Source organism: Leptodactylus fuscus, chromosome 1 (genome assembly GCF_031893055.1).
Source record: "Leptodactylus fuscus isolate aLepFus1 chromosome 1, aLepFus1.hap2, whole genome shotgun sequence".
NCBI lineage: Eukaryota > Metazoa > Chordata > Amphibia > Anura > Leptodactylidae > Leptodactylus > Leptodactylus fuscus.
Window position 1 is genome coordinate 316,767,345 of NC_134265.1, and position 21,021 is coordinate 316,788,365.

The window sequence follows — 21,021 nt, forward strand, 5'->3', positions numbered from 1 at the left end:
CATACATGCTTGCTAACATTAGACTATTAAAAAAAAAGTGGAGGCTGTGAACTGGTGAACTCCGCAGCGCTATTTTCAACTTTCTCATCATGTGCAGCGGAAGATGTCTGCGATTTTCCAGTTCTGAAACTCTATATACAGTATATGCAGTCTTGGCCGACAAGCAAGCTTTCGCCACCCAGCCATGATGCTGCTAGTTTAGCTTTCATGACATATGAAAACTTGTCCTGTTGACAAACCAAAGAGATAAAATGACTGATGCGGCTATTATGTCCTCTTCGCAACAAAATACCGCCATTACTGTGCACAACAAGCCTGAATATTGTGCAATACTTGTTAACAGATGATGCCACACAGATTCATGAGACGGCATTATGATAGTTATAACTTGCTCTGTCTGAAGGAGCCAAAACCCCTAAAAGGGAATTGACCCATAAAACAAAGAATCAGTCGTCCTCTATGATATAGTGAAAAAAACATTCAAGTTCAGATTATCTTTGAAGTTTCAACTTCTGGGAAAGCTGGGTGACTACCAACATTGACATTATTAAAGTTAATTAAGGGTAAGTTCACAGGGTTTTTTGGTCAGGATTGTATCCGCCTCAAAATCCTGACCAAAAAGACAGCTCCCATTGATATCAATGGGAGCTGCTCAGGCCTTTTTCCGGCTCCCGGAAAAAGAAGCGAGATGCTCATTCTTCAGGCCGATTCGCCTCACGATTTGGCCTGAAGGCACTCCCTCCTCCCGACTAGGCCCATTCATTGGGCCTAATCCGGAGCAGAGTGCGCGACTGGATGCTGGTGCACTGTACTGGCATCCAGTCGCAGCTACCCGTTTTTTGGTCCAGAACCTGAGGCAGCCGCCACCTCAGGTTCTGAACCAAAAAACCCCGTGTGAACTTACCCTCACAAGTTATCAAATGTTCTTGAGACTGAGGCCCCACATTGAGTAAACGTAGCTTCTTTTGTTGCAGATTTTGTTGTGTTTTTTTGAGCCAATCCTAGAAAAGGCTACAAAAGAAATGGGAAATATATAGGAAGTTCTTATACTTCTCCCTGGTGCTCAATCTACTCTTGGTTTCGGCTCAAAAAACCACAGCAAAATCTGCCAGAAAAAGCTGCGTTTCTGCAACGTGGGGCCTTAGCCTGAGAGGCAACCTCAATAGTAATACAGGAAAGATGGTCATTGAGGTTTTTACCAAGCTTTCCCAGTTAAGGGCCTGTTCAAATATAAGGACCAGGAGATTTCCTTCCAACATTCGAATATCTGAAAATCTGTCTAAATGGGGGACCTTTTTTGACACCACTTTCAGTTTTGAAACAACCAGCAGATCCCATTAATGTCAATGGGGTCCGCCATTGTCCATGAGAGTCCACTGCCCTAGTGTGAACCTAGTAAAAACAAAAAAGTTGGACAACCCCTTTAAATAATCGTGTTTCACCTGCGTAAATTAAGAAGCTGCACCAAATATTGCATGCAGTTTTTTCCAATGCAATGTTGGTGCAATTTAAATTGTGCCATGTGAATACAGCCTTCATCCCATCGCCAAGACAGACGTGCGTCATACCGTCATTGGAATTTTGAGTGACCTATATGATAGCCGCCTGGCACATTGTTACATGCTGCGGCTGGTTATCTCTAAGTGTCAGTATGGCAGCTGACTCTAGTTTGTATTTAGAGGTGTGACACTGCAGAGTACATCTTGTACTGTGGGACTCTGCGTTGCATTCTAAGAAATGCATTCTGTTTTTCTCTTGTTTTTTCAGACTGGGAAACGTAAAAACATATTTTTGTAAAAAAATAAGCTACAAGTACAATTCTGTAATTCTGTTCGGAGCGTTCTGTGAAATACATAGAGTACTTTAAACCTTGTCCTTAGCAGGTAAACTTGGCAAGTACTATGGAATGTCTGTATGACTGGGCTGCGAGATTGTAACCTCGCTTCCCGTGCCTGGATCATGTGATTACAGATGGCACGGAGCCACATAAGCCATCATACAATATGAGCTGTCAGGGTAATTGTCTTATTCTTTCTCATACTAATATGTACATTTTTGTCCGCCTAATCTTTCAGCGCTCACTCGATCAAGGACATACGGAAAGGTTGCAGTCAATGTCAAAAGTTATTGGTATAAGACAATTAGCAAGAGAAGGAGCCATTTAAAGATTGCAGAGCTCGGACACGGGGAAAGGACAGAAGCACAAGGCCGTCTTTCAGCTTCCTCTGGGCGGCACCGAACTAAGAGCATTTACCCGAAGTACTTATGGATGTAGCAGAGCTGAATGTATTGTGATTACTCCCTGTAATACATAATACTGCATCGTGTTGGGAGCACACCGCTATGATGCTACGGTGCACCCCGCCAACTCAACTCCGCTTCATTTTAAAGAAAGGGATCCGATTCCAAAATTGTAAACTGTCTCACTTTACTGTGTACTGTTAATAATATTGGAGCCTTTGGGCCCCCTCAGTGTCCAAGGCCTGGATCGGATGGCTATCTGTGCACCGCTTGTACATCCCTGACTGTCTTGCATTTACTTATGTCACTTTTAGGCTCAGTTCACATCTGCATTCGGTATTCCGTTCAGGAAGTCTGCTTGGGGACCTCCCTGAATGAAAACCTATATGCATTAAAAAGCGGTTAGCTAAGAAACCACACGGACCCCTAGACTATAATGGAGTCCGTCTAGTTTCCACACGAAACATGCTTGCAGTACTTTTCTCTCCGCATGATTCGTGTGGACACCGAGCGAAAACCACAAGGACCCCATTATAGTCTATGGGGTCCGAGTGGTTTCTTAGCTAAACATGTGGACTCCCCAAACGGAATACCGAACGCAGATGTGAACTGAGCCTTAGGTTTGCAACTTTTTAAATGCCAATTGTCACAAAATTTGATGCGACTGGCAATTTTACATCAACCTCAGCACTTTTTCAAAAAGGGGGCTGTCACGGGATGGTTAGAGTCTATACTATAGGCCATGTGTAATATATATTTCATGTGGAATGTATTCTCTAACCTGTTATATACATCAATGTGTAGTTGGCTGATTAGGGTCTAGTGTGTTAGCACATTGTATGCAAATACCTCTAACTAGTGAGGACAATGGGTGGAGATAATCTGATCGGTGTCTCCAAGAAGATGTTGGATGGTGCATTGTCCATAGTAGACAGGGAGTCTGCTCTCCTTGGTATAGGTGAGGGGGGAAGGATCTGTGACTCAGCCCTTCCCACCCACAGATAGAGGAAGTAACAGTCTTAGTATATAGTTGTAGCTGGAGTTAGTATGAGTTAGCCGGCCTGTGCACAGCTCTGCAGAGAGCCAGGATTTAGTTACAGGACCAAGGAACCAAAGCTATCATTGGATTGTGACTTCTGTGGACTTATTGTTATTACGGTTGATGTGACCGCCGCCGGCTACTAACTTTGTGGATTACAATAAATTGCAGTTGTCTCCCGACCTCTTGCGTCCGTGTTGATTCAAAAGACCTTCTGGAGGAAGACGTATACCTTTGCTCCGTGACAGGGGCAATACAAAGGTATGCTCAGAACGGGGTCATCGGCCCTGCCAGTTTTATGATCTTTTATACCAAAGAGCTGGTGTAAATGATCCCTGAGATCTACGCCAACTATGAGCCGGGGCAGATTTCAGTGCACAGCCCACCTGATATAACGTATGCACCATGTCATAAATAAGGTACATCCTCCACCGCTGTAGGTGATATGAAGACTGGCATCGAAAATGATGGACTACATAAGTCTCCCTCAATGTACTGAGGACCCATATCCTGGATCAAATGTGACCAGGGGCGATAACGGATGACATTTAGGGTTTATGGCATTATATGCTATATGTATGAACAAAAATTTTGGCCAGACATTACCATGAACTGGAACACAAAGGAAGGAATATGGCAGGGAGTTATAGAAATGTGGCCTTTTGGAGAAGTTCTTGGTGGTGGAGCTTCAATCTCCTAATGTGGGGTGTTTAAGTGTTAGGGAATCTGGAGATGACTATAATAGTATGGTAGATGGTAGCATGCAGCCGCTATCAAACCACTTGGTTACTTCCATGCATGTTACTTCCAGCCAACACAACGCACAATAGCAGGCATGCAAAAGAAATATCTCCTAGACCTAGAACAACTACCAAAGTCATACAGTACAAGCATGGACTCTATTAGGGGCAGGACAAAAGGCCTTTGTTACCTTGGACAACTATTTCAGTACGTGTCTGGAACGTGGCCTTCCATTGGCCTTCACTAATAATTACAGGACTGGTTTACTAACTCCTAGAGACAAACACACTGACAATTACAGACGGAGCGACCACAAATGTCTCCACTACAGAGTTACCTGTCAGTCAGTACTGGATGGATTTATGACATGGGATGTTACTGGGTCCCATCACACACCATCCAGCAAATGCATCTAACATTTTCCATAGCAACTTGAAGAACATACTACATACTGTATATGGCCTACAAGTCACAATAACCAATCAGATTTCTGCGGAGATCAATCTGTAACACATTAGACTAATGGAAACCTATATCTGCTTAGCTGACATGATTGAGAGCGAGCATGCCATTTCCTCTGTGTTAATAAATAATGGCCTTTGTCTGATGTTGTCTGTCGCTGGACTGCATGTCCCAGTTCGCCTTGTCAATCTTTAGCTTGCAAAAAAAAGGAGAGAATGTCATACTAGTAGTAAGAGATATACTTAGGTGAGGTGGGCAAAAATCAAAGTGCAACTTTTTCCCTGTTGACTCAGAACACACATAGGCCCACATAGGAGGACCAAATAATTGTTCGTTGGACCACTGGACCTCTGGCATTTGGATTTGGTATCTGAGAAAAAAAGACTAAACTGGGTCTCCCCCAGGGTCAGACTGGGGTGCCCGGGGCCAACCAGTAATATTCATTCTGGGGTCCCCATGGGATGGAAACCTGAATGCTAGTGTAACCAGGCAATGAGGGGAAGTTAAAGAGGACCCATCACCAGGTCTGAAAAGCCAAATGACATAGTTCATCTGATCTGGTGATGTCACTCTAAGCAAATTAGTGTTTTGTTTATTCATTTTGTTCAGCCACTCCAAAGATATAAGCCCTGCTAGTGTTTATGTAAACAACTATATACTAGCCAAGTGGGGTAACACTTTGTATTATCTAGGGGTGTGGTGTCTCTGTGTGTTGTATGTCATACAATGTTACCGCCCACTTGGCTAGTAGATCCTAATTTGCTTCCACACCAAAAGCACTTATATCTTTGGAATGGCTGAACGGATTTGGATAAACAAAGCACGGAAACGCTCAGGGTGACAGCGCCTATCACATCATTTAAGTCATTGGGCTTTTCAGATCTGAGGTCCTCTTTAAGAGAATTATCTAGTACTCTTAGTCCCGATTTACATCTGCGTTCGGGTTTCCATTCGGGTAGTCCACTTGGGGACCCAACGAACGGAAAGCCATATGCATAAAAAAGCGGTTACCTAAGGAAACCCATAGACCCCATAGACTATAATGGGGTCTGTGTGGTTTCCGCACAAAAAATGCAGAGAGAAAAGTGCATATTTCATGCAGATAGGCAAATGGAATGGCCCGAACGTAGATGTGAACCGGGCCTTATGTGCACCAATATGTAACCAACAACAACAAACCATTGCGGTCACATCGTAACATTTTTCCACTAGCGACGCTTATTTTTGAAAATGTTATTTTCTCCTATGGGGTGTCATTTACAACAATAAGCTTAACTATACCTTCATTCCATATTTTACATTCAGGTTTTATTATTCTTGTAAAGTTTGACAACTTTAGTCAGCATTAGCTTTTGTTTCTTATTTATCGCGGTACAAATTACAATGCCATGTGTCTCCTAAAGCTGTCCCATAAAATCTAATAATGTCATAAAGTGGAGACTTTGGGACCTTGCTGGGTTTTACCTGCTCACTTTTATAGAGCTAAGAAGGACTAGCAATTTGCTGTATAAATTGTATAAGCAATCACGCTTTGATTTCTGTACCTTCCCGTTCCTTTTGTAATACAGGAAGAGTCTGTGATTTGAAATGGCTTCTGGCACTGGGAAGCGTCATTACAAGAGACAGCTCTGCATTGCACAATGTCCTCGGCAAAGTTGAGACACATGAAACAATTCATAGCATTTGAATTTCAATCAAATAGCTATTTGGGAGATATCCCTCGAATATACATGGTGGTGACTCTCGCTTCTTTTTTTCATAAAGTTTAAGAATATGAGAAGGATGTAATAAAGTTCAAGGAAGAGAAGAAAAGATAACAAATGCAAATTGTGTTATACGATTTACAGTCAGAGCAACCACAAGGTCTTGTAGACCCTAGAAGGAAGCCCCCATGTGGAAGGGTGGCTTGGTTCAAGGTGGCCTTATTCTCCTTTCCCTTGAATGGTCAATGTGAACCTGCTCACAGTCCTCTTCTCTGCACAGGCAATGTAATATTATCAAATGAGATGGAAAACAGCCAGAGGGTCACACAATCCTTGTCAACTACAAGAGAAGCCAAGGTTTGGAAGAAGACCAAGACAGTCTTTCCTGTCCCAGCATGGAAATAACAGTAGAAGGATGGCTTGCCACCTGCTATACTGGGTTCCTGTGCATTCAGAGGACATTTACATTTAGGAGGAGGATAGAAAAGTTAGGACATTTGGGGCCTAATGCAAGTCAGACAGTCACGATGGCTCATTTGGTTGACAGTTTTTACTCCTGACCGTCCAATCCACAAGTACACTCAATAAGAAAAGACCAAGGACCTGTTGGGTATTACCCCGTGAACAAAAGTATGACATGCAACGTGCCTGATCCTTCTTTTACGTGATGGGAACACATAAGATCGACAGAAAATCTCACCAAAATCAGTGGGTTTGAGCAACGTTCGCTATCGTAAGGCAGGGGTGGACACTATATTGTATGTTTTTAGGGGACTTTTTTCAATTAAGTAAAAAGTTGCATTTGGTCCCAATATTAGGGCAGCCAGTAACAGGAAAGTTTCTTATAATGGTTGATGAGATATCTGCCTGTCCTTCGACCCCATGAACAATGAGCACCACGTTCTCATGAAACAGGATTGCATTAACAGCAGATTTCCCGTGTTAGATTTTTCAATTACTCGAAGGATTAGTTATTCATGTTGTATTGATCATGTAGGACCACCAGGTATAAATTCCCCAAAAAACGAGTGATGGGAAGAGCAAAGTATATCAACTAATGCCTATACTGTCCATAGCAAACTATTTGGTAAGTGAGGCAGCAAATACAGCAAGTGCACAAGTTACACTTGGCACATCGTAATCTAGATCTGTATATACTCCTCTACCGGCAATCGTATCCTATCGTGTTTGTTTAGTGTGGCTATAGATATGATACCAAACTGTGCACATAATGTCCGCTCTTGTAAAGCGTCTGATAGGCTTTAGTGTTTTATAATACTATCTCATACATGAAACACTCAGTTGTTAAGTAACCGGCCAGATAACCTCTTCTAACCACTTAACCATTGAAAGGATATGTCTAGCATAGCCCTCCAAGACAATCTAAGATCTTAACCAAGCAGGATTAAGGTGCTAAAATGCTCCTTTTTGTTGAACTTTCGGTAAGTCAACAACCATAGACTATGTCTTTAATGACAAAAAGGTAAAAGAGAATTCTATCTGAGTGTAATGGCACCTGACTGAGCAAACAATACTGTCGCGGGCTAGCCATTAGCTAGGATGACTACGATCTCAATAACTATAGGCTAGTGGTGGTACGTTTCCTACCAAATGGTCCGCAAGGGTCAAAAAACAGTCAAAGGCACTTCATGTTCTAATCTACACATTACATGATGTGCGCCGCTATACGCCTCCAAGCATAAAGGGGTAGGGGTATAGACAATTAAATTGGTGTATACAGTCTATAAAGACCAGAAACCGGGAAGACCAAATACAACAATTATCAATTACCATTTGTTCATTTCAGTAGGCTTTTAGGAATTCTGTTAGATCTATGGATTATATTGATTTTATTGCTACATAGATCAATGCTACCATTTAGTAAGTGGAAGAATACAGGAGAAAATTTAGCCTGTGATAGTGATATATACCCTAAATTCTAGGAGTGTTACAAGTGTTTATAGACCCACAACATTGTACTCAATATGGGATCTTATGGGGCATGATTTTACAGGGCTTTGGAGTCGGTAGGCCAAACCTAAGACTCCAACTCTGATTCCTCAATACTCCCTCAGCCCAACTCTGACTCTTTCATAAATGGCTGCCAGTCGTGGTCAGACAGAAGCAATAAAAGATGTAGGCCCAGTTCACATCTGCGTTTGGTATTCCGCTTGAGGACCCCCCGAACGGAATACTGAACGCATTGACAAGCGGTGAGCAATGAAAGCACATGTACCCCATAGACTATTATGGGGTCCATGTGTTTTCTGTGCAGTGTCCGCACGAGTCATGCGGAGAGGAAAGTAGTTCATTAAGTACTTTTCTCACCGCATGATTTGTGCGGACACCGCACGGAAAGCACACGGACCCCATAATAGTCTATGAGGCCCGTGTGCTTTCACAAGCTCACCCCTTGTCAATGCATTTGGCATTCCCCAAATGGACTCCCCGAACGGAATACCGAACACAGATGTGAACCAAGCCTTGTGGAAAAGTTGTTTTGTTGCAAATTTTGCTGCACTTCTTTAAGCCAAAGACAGAAATGGATCAGCAGAAGGGAGAAGTATAAGCGCTTCCTTTATACTTTCCATTTCTTTTGGAGCCATTCTTGACTTTGGCTCCAAAGACTGTGGAAAAGTCTGCAACAACAACAAACAAATGCATCTTTACCGAAACGCGTGAGTCTCAAGGGAGAGCTATTCGCCTATTGCATAGAAGGACAGATTCACATCGCCAAACCTCAAACACTTGCAGGATAAATTGGAGATGTGAACCCCAGGCTGATTCCGCACTACGTCGATTCCTAAAATGACGGAGTCTATGGAGAGGTTCCTGGAAATGTGTCTTTTATAGATATCGGGATTGCTTTTTATTTTCTAGCCAGCACAACACCAGTAAACCTGCTATAAAAGTAGGCATGACTTTCCCAGGGTGTGATCAAGCACTTACACATACATATAGCAGACAAGTATAAACTATGCACTGTCACTAATCTGTAATTTATGGGCATTAAATACATAAAAAGCCATAGAAAATGAATAAGCAGAATGTACACAACATCAACGTCTCCTCTGGTCGGCTCTATAATACACATATTTAGGTCTTGTTTACTGTAAAGACCCCGAGGGCCCCCAGCCCTCACCACAGTGCCTCCCCCACCCCCACTATATTACATCTCCTTGAACTCCCAGCCCCAGGCAATGCCTTTGCAGTCAAATTAAAAATGGAAAAAAAAAAAAGTAGTCGAAAATCCTACAGAGGTTCAGTTTGACTGAAAACCCATTAACACCGGTCACAAGACCGGCAAATACAACAGTGGTACTTGTCTCAAAAGTGAGGCCAAGTCATTTTACGCAAGATCTGGTCATTCATTAATGGCTCTTACAATGAGTAACCTGCAATAGTAACGAAGCTGGCGGATCTGCTGAACGCTCGTAATCTAACTCTACGCAAACTGATAAAGTTACAAAATTCGTATCAATGCCACAGAGCTGCACGCGGGTGACGTCGGTGGAAAGTCATTCATCTCTCGAAATCTAACCCGTGCCAAGAATGACAAACTCTTTGCTATTTTTTTTTTTTTCCAGCTGATTCATTCCCTTCCCTCTTTCGGAAGACGAGGCCGCTGCAATCATATCGGCCTATTTCAATCATCAGTAAAACAATTTGCCTTTTCCCACTAATATACACTATGCATTTCATGAGCTCGGCATTACCGTTCTGTTATGTAAATGTGCTTTGCCGGAGTCCCAGCTTGGGTAAAATGCTCACAGACTGAGCTATAGATATAAAGCAGGGGATTTAGATTGCATTCCTAAGTGAGAATACTTGTGAGTAATGTTGACTCAGCACCCTGCCGAGAGACTGATTACCGGGTGACACCTACTGGTTGACAAAATAACAATGCTACAGGCATTTTTTGGGAAGGCCAAATCCTTCATTGGCCACGGGATACTTTTAACCCCGTCCTGGCTGCTTGTAAAATCCATCCCAATTTCATTCAAATTAAATTAGATTATTTATTACGGTATATTGCAACATACAAATCTAATATATCCTAATCTGTTCTATTCTATATCATTTTAATCCATACGTCTTAAAGGCACGGCGCCAAAGTAATACGTTTTAAAGCCAGGTGTAGCCAACATCCGCTCAGAGGCATTGTCTTCTTAAAGGGAATAAATTGGTAATTTTTTAATTAAATTTATTAAAACCAGATATTGAAATATATCACTTATTTTTCTCTTTTTTTATTCTATTTTCTGTACATGATTATAGGGGCTGCTCGGTTAACAGCAATTACCGTAGTGACATGCTTTACAGCAGGATTAAGCAACCTTCGACTACAACTCCCAGCATGCATATTTGCTTTGTTGTTCTTGGAACTCCTATGCAAGTGAATGGAGCCTGTTAGGAGTTGTAGTTTCATAACAGCTGGAAGGTTGCTGCATAGTCACGGCCATAGACAGCAATGGTCTTAAGCCAACTCATTGAGTTCTATGGGAGAGTTTTCTAAGCATATATGCAGGAAGGGGAGTAGATAATCTGTGACATCTATTGTCAGTTGTGGAGATGGGTCACTGGTGTTATCTAGAGGTGTGAACTTCTATTGTAATATTGTGTGACGTTAATTAGGTGACTGCTGCAAACATAACCCATACAGAATTGGGAGATCTCAGTGACCAGAATGAAAATGCAGGATACATTATTTTTTATATACTTAATGACATTGAAAAATATTAAAGACATTAAAAATTCTTAAAGAAATATGTTCAACATAAAAACTTGAATTTAAATAGGTCATTTTCTGGTGACACTCTCTTTAAGATTCTGGTCCCAGTGCAAACTGTGCACCTTCCATATGCCATGGTGTCTCATTTTAGTCCTAAGACAACAGGCTTATGTGTTACCACTATAGATTGTCCAGTCTTTTTCTAGTTACATCCTAAAAAGGGGAAGCTAGGGGTTAATAGCGGCTCGTAAAAACTTGCATCCATTCCATAACTTCTATGAAAGCAAGTTTTTACGAGCCGCTATTAACCCCTAGCTTCCCTTTTTCAGGATGCAACTAGAAAAAGAGTGGACAAAATTATAGTAACAATTACACAGGTTATTGTAGTTTTTCGCAAAATGAGGGCAAATAAAGGCTCCTGATATTTACACCATGCACATGTAATAATAAGATCTGCTGGTAGGGTAGTAATGTGTATATGGGAATACATAATGAAGAGCCACCAATCGTGTTTTTTGAAGATTACTCCGAAATTAAAGAGGACTGTTTTAGTAAATAATTATATTCAATATAATATAATATAATGTAACAATTCTGGAGTCGCTTTTTTTCCATTGTGCTGTTCCTCCTATATTAGCAGCTCTGATTGGTCACAGTGGCAGCGTGTGGTGACACACCCCCAACTGGTGATAGTATTCATACATAGTGTCACCAGTTGGGGGTGTGTCACCACATACTGCCACTCTAACCAATCACAGCTGCTAGTGTAGAGAGTATAGGAACACGCCCCTTTGATAAGAGCAATAGTAGAATCCATTTATTCCTAAATTTGTAGGAGGAATAACAGAGGAACGGTACAATGCAGAGTTCTCAGAAACATACTTTAAAATTGGTATTTGATGGGAAAGACAATGATTTGCTAAAAGTGACGTATCAGGAGAGGCGAAAGATCCCCTTAAAGGGTGTAAACTATGTAGTGTTTTAGTTGAGGGTGCAGGGACAAGATAGGGGGGCTGCTTGTTTATTCATGTCTATATATATATGGGATTGATCAATTGATCCCTATGGGGTTAACCATGTGAAACTAGTACTGACTATACTGCAAACTTATATTACTTTATATCTAGTGGCTGTGGCTGTATATTCATAAATCACATAAATGTGCCCGGTGAAAGTGTCAGGCTTGCCAAGGGAAAGAAGTATGACAATTTCTGGTATCACGTCACGGCTTCATTCACACAGAGCTGATTGTAGCAATCTGGCTTTATACTGAACCTTCACACAAAAGCCCAAGTCAAGGGTGCTGTGATGCAAAGTTCTAAAAAGCGGGTGCCAGTTTTCCCTTAGTCTCCTAAAGCAGGTCTGCAACAAAGCTTGCCTTTGTCTATTGCCAAATTGGTTGTCCTTGCACAGAAGCAGGCGCACGGGTTATTGCAGAGACAATATACCTGTTGTCATACCTGTAAGTCTGAGTCTTGTGACTTTATTACTTTTTTTATTCCTGTAATGCACTCAGCCAAGGCAGCCTCCCTCACACCCACTGAAACATCTTTAATTCCCCAGACTCTGGAAACAACCGGCCTCCTGCTAGCTACAGCTGGAGTCACATAAACCGAGCAGGAAGACGCAGGCCGCTCTGTGACATGCGTTCCTCTGAGCATGTGACTGAACATAATGACAAGGGAAACCTGAGTGGGCAGTGTACGCACTGGAAAATCATTGGCAGCGTGATACAAGCCCACTGCTACTCTGTAATAGAATTCATCTGAATATTTGGGATTGCAGGGTTTGGCTTATGGAGAGATTAAAAAGTCATTTTACATGTCTGTTCATATTCGCGGTAATGCAATGCCAAGTTTAGGAAACAGTGTAATCTAAACCCGTGCAGTCTCAGTCACAAGACCTTCTTGTAAATGGGGCAAAAGACAAGTCGAGTTACTTAGTAGTCTACACCCAATGAACTCTCCGAGGCATGCAGTCCCATAAAATACGTAGAAACGCATTATTTCACCGTGTTACAGGGTACACCATTACGCATAATGCAAAGGTTTAGTCATGTGAATACTTCTATTAAGTATATAGGTTATAGCTATATATAAGTTCAATGGAGAAGAGTAGGGCCTACTATGCCCTTGGTGATATAGAAGAGCTGGGGGTGGTATTGCGACTCATAAAGGAGGTCCAGCTGTGGTATATAGTCTTAAGGCAATGCTCCATGGGAAATAATATGCAAATTAGCTCTCCTCTAGAAGGAAGAAAATTGTCTCTCTAATGCCACCTACTGGGAGCTACCTTGTAAATTCATGTCCGACCATATCTATTTTACTAATATCTCTGGTTATGTTTCAAGGCTGTTTATGGGTTGGATGTTGCCTTACAGGGTAATAACCTATAGGTGGCACTAGATAGACAATGCTTTTTTTTCTGGATGCTGATTTAGGAGAATAAATACTGTATTAGGTAAAACATAGTAAATCTCTGACCCCTTGGTGATCACACTAGATCAGTATTCAACAAGTATCAAGCCATACTTTCGCCCATTAGATATTTGGGAAAATGAATGGCAATGTATCCAGCCACCATTTTTTCTAGGTCAAGGGTAAGACATCATCCACATTTGGTTGCACCAAAGATAGACATCTCATATAGGCTCTGGTACGTTATCAAAGAGCCCAAAAGCTACATCACCTACCCTGAATATTGAAATATTTTCTAACTCAATCTATCTGAAATGGACTTATTTTGTGCTAGTAATACCACCTAGGGGCTATGCTTTTTGGGGGAAAGTATGCACACAAACTGTCTCTCTAGTGCCACCTATAGGTGGATATTAGATGAAGTATAGAATAGTCTCCAATAGGTGGCGGCAAAGAGAACTTTTCATCTATCTGGAGCTATTTTACACAATAGATAACACAATGACTGTATATTACTCACTCAACAATTCAGTCCATGATCTACCCTTATGTATGTTAACAGAAGACCATATACACTTGTTTTCTCTATCACTAGATAATGATACGGATTGTAAAGAAACCATGATGCCATTGGTCTGCTTCATCTTGCACCATGTCAATGAGCCAACGCTACTTTTATATAAAACACTCTACTCCGCCGAAACCGATGCATTCCTTCCCTGTAAAGTCACTATGATCCGGAGTGGAGTGGATCTCTAATAATCTACCAGCAACATATGGGTTAAATAAAGACATGTTGTCCGTTTCAATTAAGGCTTTTCCATCATCTAACTGCTGTAACATAATAGGGCACGTGGCCGGGCCACTCTCCTCCTTGTGTACTTGGGTTTTTTCATGCCAGTGTAATGTTACACTGACAAAGGAAGCACTGGTGAAGTTCAAGGACAACAATTGATGCAGCTGTCTTTTAAGGCATTCCACTTTAGACATGAAAGTAGTCCTTATTTGTCACTGTCTCCGAAGAGGATCCTCTTCCCTCATCTTGTGAACTGGAGGCATAAATCAATAAAGGCAATTTCTGGCAGTAGTCTCTATAACAGAGGGGCTTTAGTATGAGGAGACTTGTCTCTACCCGACTCTAGAAATATTGAATAATTCTGCGAAGGCAGCCATTTGTTGAAGAAATCATCGTACTTATGGGCAATCACATATTTCAGTGAACCGTTTGAGTAAGTACTGATGACATCATCATTACCTCTTTGTGCTTCAATAGGTGGAGTCTTAGGCCGCCTACAAAATGGCTGCCCCCATAGCCTATAGAAACTCTTGTCTGTTTTTTTTACGGAAAAATACGAAACCGATACTATATGGTTCTTGGAAACCATTCTATTTTGTAGCCGGACAATGAGAGTTTTCATAGTCATCAATAGAAACCAAATTAAGATGTCGACAATTGTGTGAAGTGACTACTTGGCTCCTGGTGGTCTACCAGTAACAGGACTAGTGTAAATGATATGGTGCTAGTAAATGTATTACCCGCTAATCCATTTTAATGAGGGTTGGACATGAATAAGTTGTATTTGATATGTCTATATTGAGGTGCCCCACATCTTAGTGCACTAAGCACTCCAGTTACCCAGGTGGCCCTGGGCCAATATATTGCATAGAAGTGCTGACAAGTGCCACTTAAAACCTATTACAAGACTTAAAACACTAAAGTTTTCACTCAAAACTATTGGCCATAGCATCTACGCCAGCCAAATATTCGGGATATTTGTAGAATCCTATGTTTAATTTCCTTAGTCTTACGAGGCCTACCCGGAGACACCCAGCAGCCAGAGGGAACATAGTTTTATTTATAACCTTCGAGCTTGTGGTGAACATCATATATTCCTTAAGTATTGTCCATCACTTTGGATATATCAGGCTTACTTTCCAAAGATTGTAAAACCTTGCACATGGTTATCAGGTCTCATTGCATCTGAACGTTTACATGACATAGATGGAAAAAAATACAAAAAGATCCACAGGCGAGTACCGTACCTCAAATATGTTGGATGACTCGTTGCTGTATTGATTGGAAATGTTTTCTGATTGGTCACTGTACCACTTTAATCCACCCAAAAAGCTGTCTGCATCCAAATCATTTACATCAAGTTCAGAAAGATCCAGCTCCGGAAGATCGGGGCAAAGGGGCTGGTCTTCTCCAACCAAAGCAGCGCACTGCAAGAAACACATGCAAAATGGTCACGTGAACATCTTTGCTAACACCATCTGTGTGAGCAGATGACATACGATCAGCACTGGTATCATGAGATCAACTATTTTTTGCTGGATGTCCATCAAGGTTACACTATGCTTCAAAAGTTTTGGAAGCTTTCCAGATTGAGCAATCTTTCAACCCTACCTGTGGCCATCAAAATGTCTCTCCAGGATATGGCACGTTGCCACCTTCCATAAAACCACACGCAGAAGGGTCAGCAGGGGCACAGTTGGGCTATATATTAATTCATCGAAAGACATTTCTCGAAAGTATACTGCCATCGTGTATCCAAATGAATTTTTTGCTTATTTTAACATATTGCAAGTCTTACGTAGGTCTACAAAACTGATCAAACATTTTGGTTGCAAACTTTTTGAAACCTAGAGAGCTAGAGATGGAAAGGGAGTTATTACTCAGAACTAGGTCATGAGTCCATGTGTAAGAAGCCTTGGATAGTATGTGGACCAAAAAAATCATGCAATGTGTGGCCTGCTACGAAGTCATATCTGACCTTTTAGTGGGTTCCAGGCTTCACACGAATAACTGTCCTCTCCTGTCATAGTCACATTCCTGCCACTTTCTCACACATCTCTAACAGGTGCTTATCAATTCTTTACGCCATGCACTTCCTATCTCCAGAAGGCCTACATGTCAAAGCTACATCCCAAAGATGACTTATAAGGCTAGAGAAAAAGGCCTACAAATGACCACCAAGAGAGCCAATGACGATTGTGGATATCTATATCATTCTAGATCATCAAACTCAGCATTGTGTTAGGTGACAGGTGTCATGGTGTCCTAAAGCACCAATCTAAGGGGGTCAATTCTGCATCAGATTTGTTTTTGAGATTTGGGACCTGTAGTCAGCTGCAGGAAGAGCAGCAAGGGATGGTAAACTTGTTGCAATGTGTCCTGTAAGAACGGCTCTATCAATCTTCACCATCTCCTCGCACATCGTCCTCATTAAAATGGGAAACATCTGGGACTTGAGCTACGTGGGCCTTTATTAATATGAGCATCGGTCTGTCCTGTTCTGGGAGCAGCAGACAGATTGTATTTTCCACCAAGTGTTTTTTTTTTCCTTTTAATCAGCTTTTTTTTTTTTTTTTTTTTACAAATTAGCTTCATGTAAAAAAAAAAAAAAAAACACAGTATGCAATGGGGGATGTATGAACCCAGCAGCAAATTATGACTCAGGCAGGACCTAACCTAGAGTTAATCCATTTATGCATACAATAATAGGATATTCCAGCCCAAACCATGGTGATCGTGAGATCAATAACTGTTGATATGTTACTTGCAATCATTGGCTTACAAAAATAAATCTTCAGTATTTCCATGCTAGCTGCTCCTCAATCAGCTCCTAGGCAGCATCAGGAATAATGCATGATGGAAAAATGAGGATACAGCAGCTGAGACCCATGCTATCTGCTCAACAACAAGCCACAGGACTCTCTGGCTACTCGAAAACAATTAGGACTTTGCAGCCAGGAACCGCTTCACTTACAGTTCTGTCCGTCTATTAGGAAAATGAGGTTTGCATGCATTAATAGGGATATGTAGGGGTAGCAGTTCAAATGCATGTACATATATATATATATATATATATATATATATATATATATATATATATAAAATGCACCTAGACAGATTTATGACATATGCACAATCCTTATTTACTTATTTTGTTACAAAGTTTCCTCTACATCCTACATGATGTAGAATGCAAAACATGCAGAACTGTATCTTCCACATCACACTCCAGGGACTAGTCCAGAACTGCTTGCTTTTTAATCCCCCCACCCCTCTATATGAATTGTAGCCAGCAGAAGCTGTAGAATTGATGTATGGCTACCTATTTTTACACATGCAGCAACATCTTGCACAGCACCATCCCATACACTTGCTATTCTCTACTATTCATTGTAGGATCTCAAATGGAAATAAACAACCCATCCTCATCCTTCTCATCATCATCGTCAGGCAGAACAGTGAGACATGGACCTGCACCGGTACCTATAATAACCCTATAATAACCATCACTAGCATCATGGTAGTAGAAAAGAAGAAGAAAGTAGCATCCCGAGCTGACAATTCTGCAATAAGAGCCAGGCATAGGATAATCCATACCTAGCCCAATGCAAGAGCACAAGGCAAGTATGCAGGCAGCAATAAGTGAGATTATTTTAAGTTAATTGATATATAAATAGCCATGGCCGGCTTCCAAGCAGGCCACTGGAAAGACTTCAGACACTGATTCATATCAATATCTTTGAGCATACATATTGCATGTGACTGGAGCGAGGGAGAGAGCCAAAGACACATGCAAATAGTTTCCAACTGCAAGAGGCACCGATGACAGCAGCTAATCTCTGGCTCCAGCATCATACAAGTAAAAAGCCTTAAAATAGCCTCCAGATAATGTTAAGACTAGTTCCTCCACACAGTGCAATGTTTCATTCCCCTGGGTTACAAGACACTCCAGAAAGCAATACAAAAAATAGTCAATTATTGCAAAAAAATAGATAGAAAATAATAATTGCATGCAAAAAAAATGAGAATGCATGAATGTAGGTGTAGAGAGGATTTGTGTGCATGCTCACCTCTATGTCACTCCATACAGAGTCCTGGTTGCACATGTCCCACGCCATTCAGTCCCTGAATGACGGCAGTAAAGCTTTGGAAGTACAATCCACAGGCACACACAGAGCTAACACTCATGCAGGCAACTAGCCCCTTACTGAGGCTGAGCTCTAGGCACCTGTCTTACTACTGTTCCCAGTCACATGACCAAGCTATTAAAGTAGGCTGGTCTGCCACTCTGCCTGCCCTGCTGCTGCTGTTGCTGCTGCTGCTGCTTCTCCAAGCTGTGTGATGTCACAGCAAGGCAGACCCAGCTCCTGTGAAATGAATCTTCCCAGCCACACTTAACCTCTTCCTCCCTGACTGCCAGCTACCCTTAACCGCTGCAGTGCCAGCACCCAGACTGGCAGTGCCTCCTGACACTGCAATATGGGCATTGCTTAGCATTTAACCCTCTCTGGAGCAGCCTGCTGTGGACGTCAACCTATGGATGCACAAGCCAATCGTGGATGCACACACAGGGATTGGTGTGGTTTTTTTTTTTTCCTTCTGGACTGGATCGTATGGAAGGAGAGAAGATTGACAGCAGAAAGAATAGAAGTGTCTTGTCTTCTCACGATTATGGTTGTCTAATATATCATGATCTGTGTCTTAAAGGAAGCCTGTCACCAGAACCCAGCACCACAGATATTACTTACTTATATAGTACTATCATATGCTGCAACCTTTTACAGAGATATTGTCATTACTGTCCCATATAGGGCTCACAATCTAAATTCCCTAAGCCTTTGGAGTATGGAAGGAAATCGGAGTACCTGGAGGAAACCCACACAAACACAGGTAGAACATACAAACTCCTGGCAAGTCACCTGAATCAAATGACGCCCCCTATTCCCCATTGCTGCTTTTGTCAATACACAAATGAGATCTTAGGAACAGTGGCGTAACTATAGTCTTGTGGGCCCCGATGCAATCTTTTGTCCGGGGCCCCTACCTCATCCCTACAGAGAATTCTTGATAGTGATGGTTACAGGTGCTAAGGAGATTAATGAACTTTAGTGTGGTTAGGGTAATCTGTGGGTCTCCTTGGTTTATGGGACAGATGGAAGCTGCAATATCAATACTGATGCCAGTGCTTATGGGCCCCCTATGGCTCCTGGACCACGGTGCGACTGCACCCCCTCAAATTATAGCCCTGCTTAGGAGCAAAAAGGGCTTTGCCAGTTACCTATTTGGAGCAATGGCAATGCCCACAAAAAGGTCATTTGCATATTGACAAAAATGGCAATATCTCAGGAAGCTCTATATCACAAGGGACAAGCGCCACTTTATTCAGGTGACCCTGACTTATCTATCTCCAGGGCTAGGTTGATATGCAGGGTTTTGGTGATACTTTCCCTTTAGGCTGGCCATACACTGGCAGATTTTACAGAAGGATCTGACAAGGTGGTTGAGTTGGCACCTCGCTGGCATATAATACCCAGGCACACAGTCCTGCCCTCCTTAACCCAGAAATACCCATACATTAGACTACATGAACACAACCATGTGCTTTGTCAATGTGCTGTGGTTTTTAACTGACCCACTGACCCATCTTTTACTTATGGCCCCATACACACCACCAGGTATTGTTACAGATCCATGTTGGGGGCTGGGAGTCCAGAGGCAAAACTCAGGACAGGTCCTATTCCATTTTAAATGAGTCTGTGGAGGGCACAAATGGCACACGGATATCATCCCTGTGCTGTCTGTGCAGATTTCTCACGGACTCATGTGCGCACACGTTTGTATGCATGTACCCCTTGGGAAAACCTGTTTATGGAAATCATGCCTAAATTTACTTTATCTATTTTAGTTGGTCATATGAGGCCAGACAATCTCTGAGTCAAGTGTTGGATCCCATGATCACAGTGTGAGTTTCCAACATGGAAAAACCCTGTGCCAGGAGCTAAGGAGGAGCTTGGGGATATTTGCCCCTGGGGGTATAAATGGTGCCAGTGAATAGCTGTAAGACAGTCATGCAGAAGCAGTCAGACTGAGTGTTTGCCTGGATCAATGTCCACATAGCTATGACTCTGCCCCCTATGGCATTAGGTCATCTTAGCTATTGAGATATGATTTATGGTTGACCTTTCCTCCACATCTACTGGAAGTCTATTCCAAGCATCTACTATTCTTTCAGTTTACCCATCTACTGTACCCCTATTTTCACCTGCTCCCTAATTTTAGTATTGTTCATTCAGCATATATTCTCAGCTGTTCTTAAAGTTTCCATAGAAGTGAATGGAAAGAGCCATGCATGCACTGCAACAAACGGAACAAGTGCTGTGAGACCCCAGGTCTGGAGATAGGTGTGGGGTCCAGAGGTAGGACCTTCATAGCTATGCCTTAAAAGTCTTTGATGTGTCTTAGGGTAAGTTCACACTGAGGAATTTTTTGCAAAAGAATCCACTACAAGAAATCAGCTTCCGAATTATTTCAACGGGGGCAGAATTTGACCAGTCTTTGGGTGGCTTCTGCCCAAACCTACCTTGGAAGTGAATAAAGGTAAGGCCTAGTTCACATCTGCATTCGCATTTCCGTTGGGGGGTCCCTAAGCGGCCTATACGCTTAAAAAAATGGTTACCTAAGGAAACCCACGGACCCCATAGACTATGTATAGTCATGGTTTCCGCACGAAACATGCGGAGAGAAAAGTGCTGCTTTCAGGATTTTTCTCTTCGTATGTTTCGTGCAGAAACCGAGCAATAACCACACAGACCCCATTGTAGTCTATGGGGTCCATGGGTTTCCCAGGTAACTACTTTTTTATGCGTACAGGTTTCCATTCGGGGGTCCAC

At 42.0% G+C, this 21,021-nt stretch overlaps 1 protein-coding gene across 1 annotated transcript in view; it reads right to left on the reverse strand.

The window, feature by feature from the left end:
- Positions 1-18,442, reverse strand: part of PPARGC1A (PPARG coactivator 1 alpha) — an 85,492-nt gene extending 67,050 nt beyond the window's left edge. Inside the window, exons 1-2 of the mRNA XM_075259932.1 lie at positions 18,202-18,442; positions 15,379-15,558 (exon numbers count right to left, since the gene is read on the reverse strand). Coding sequence (XP_075116033.1) covers positions 15,379-15,558; positions 18,202-18,249 — 228 coding nt within the window. The 5' untranslated portion in view covers positions 18,250-18,442. The remainder of the gene's footprint in view (positions 1-15,378; positions 15,559-18,201) is intronic.
- Between the last annotated feature and the right edge of the window lie 2,579 nt (positions 18,443-21,021).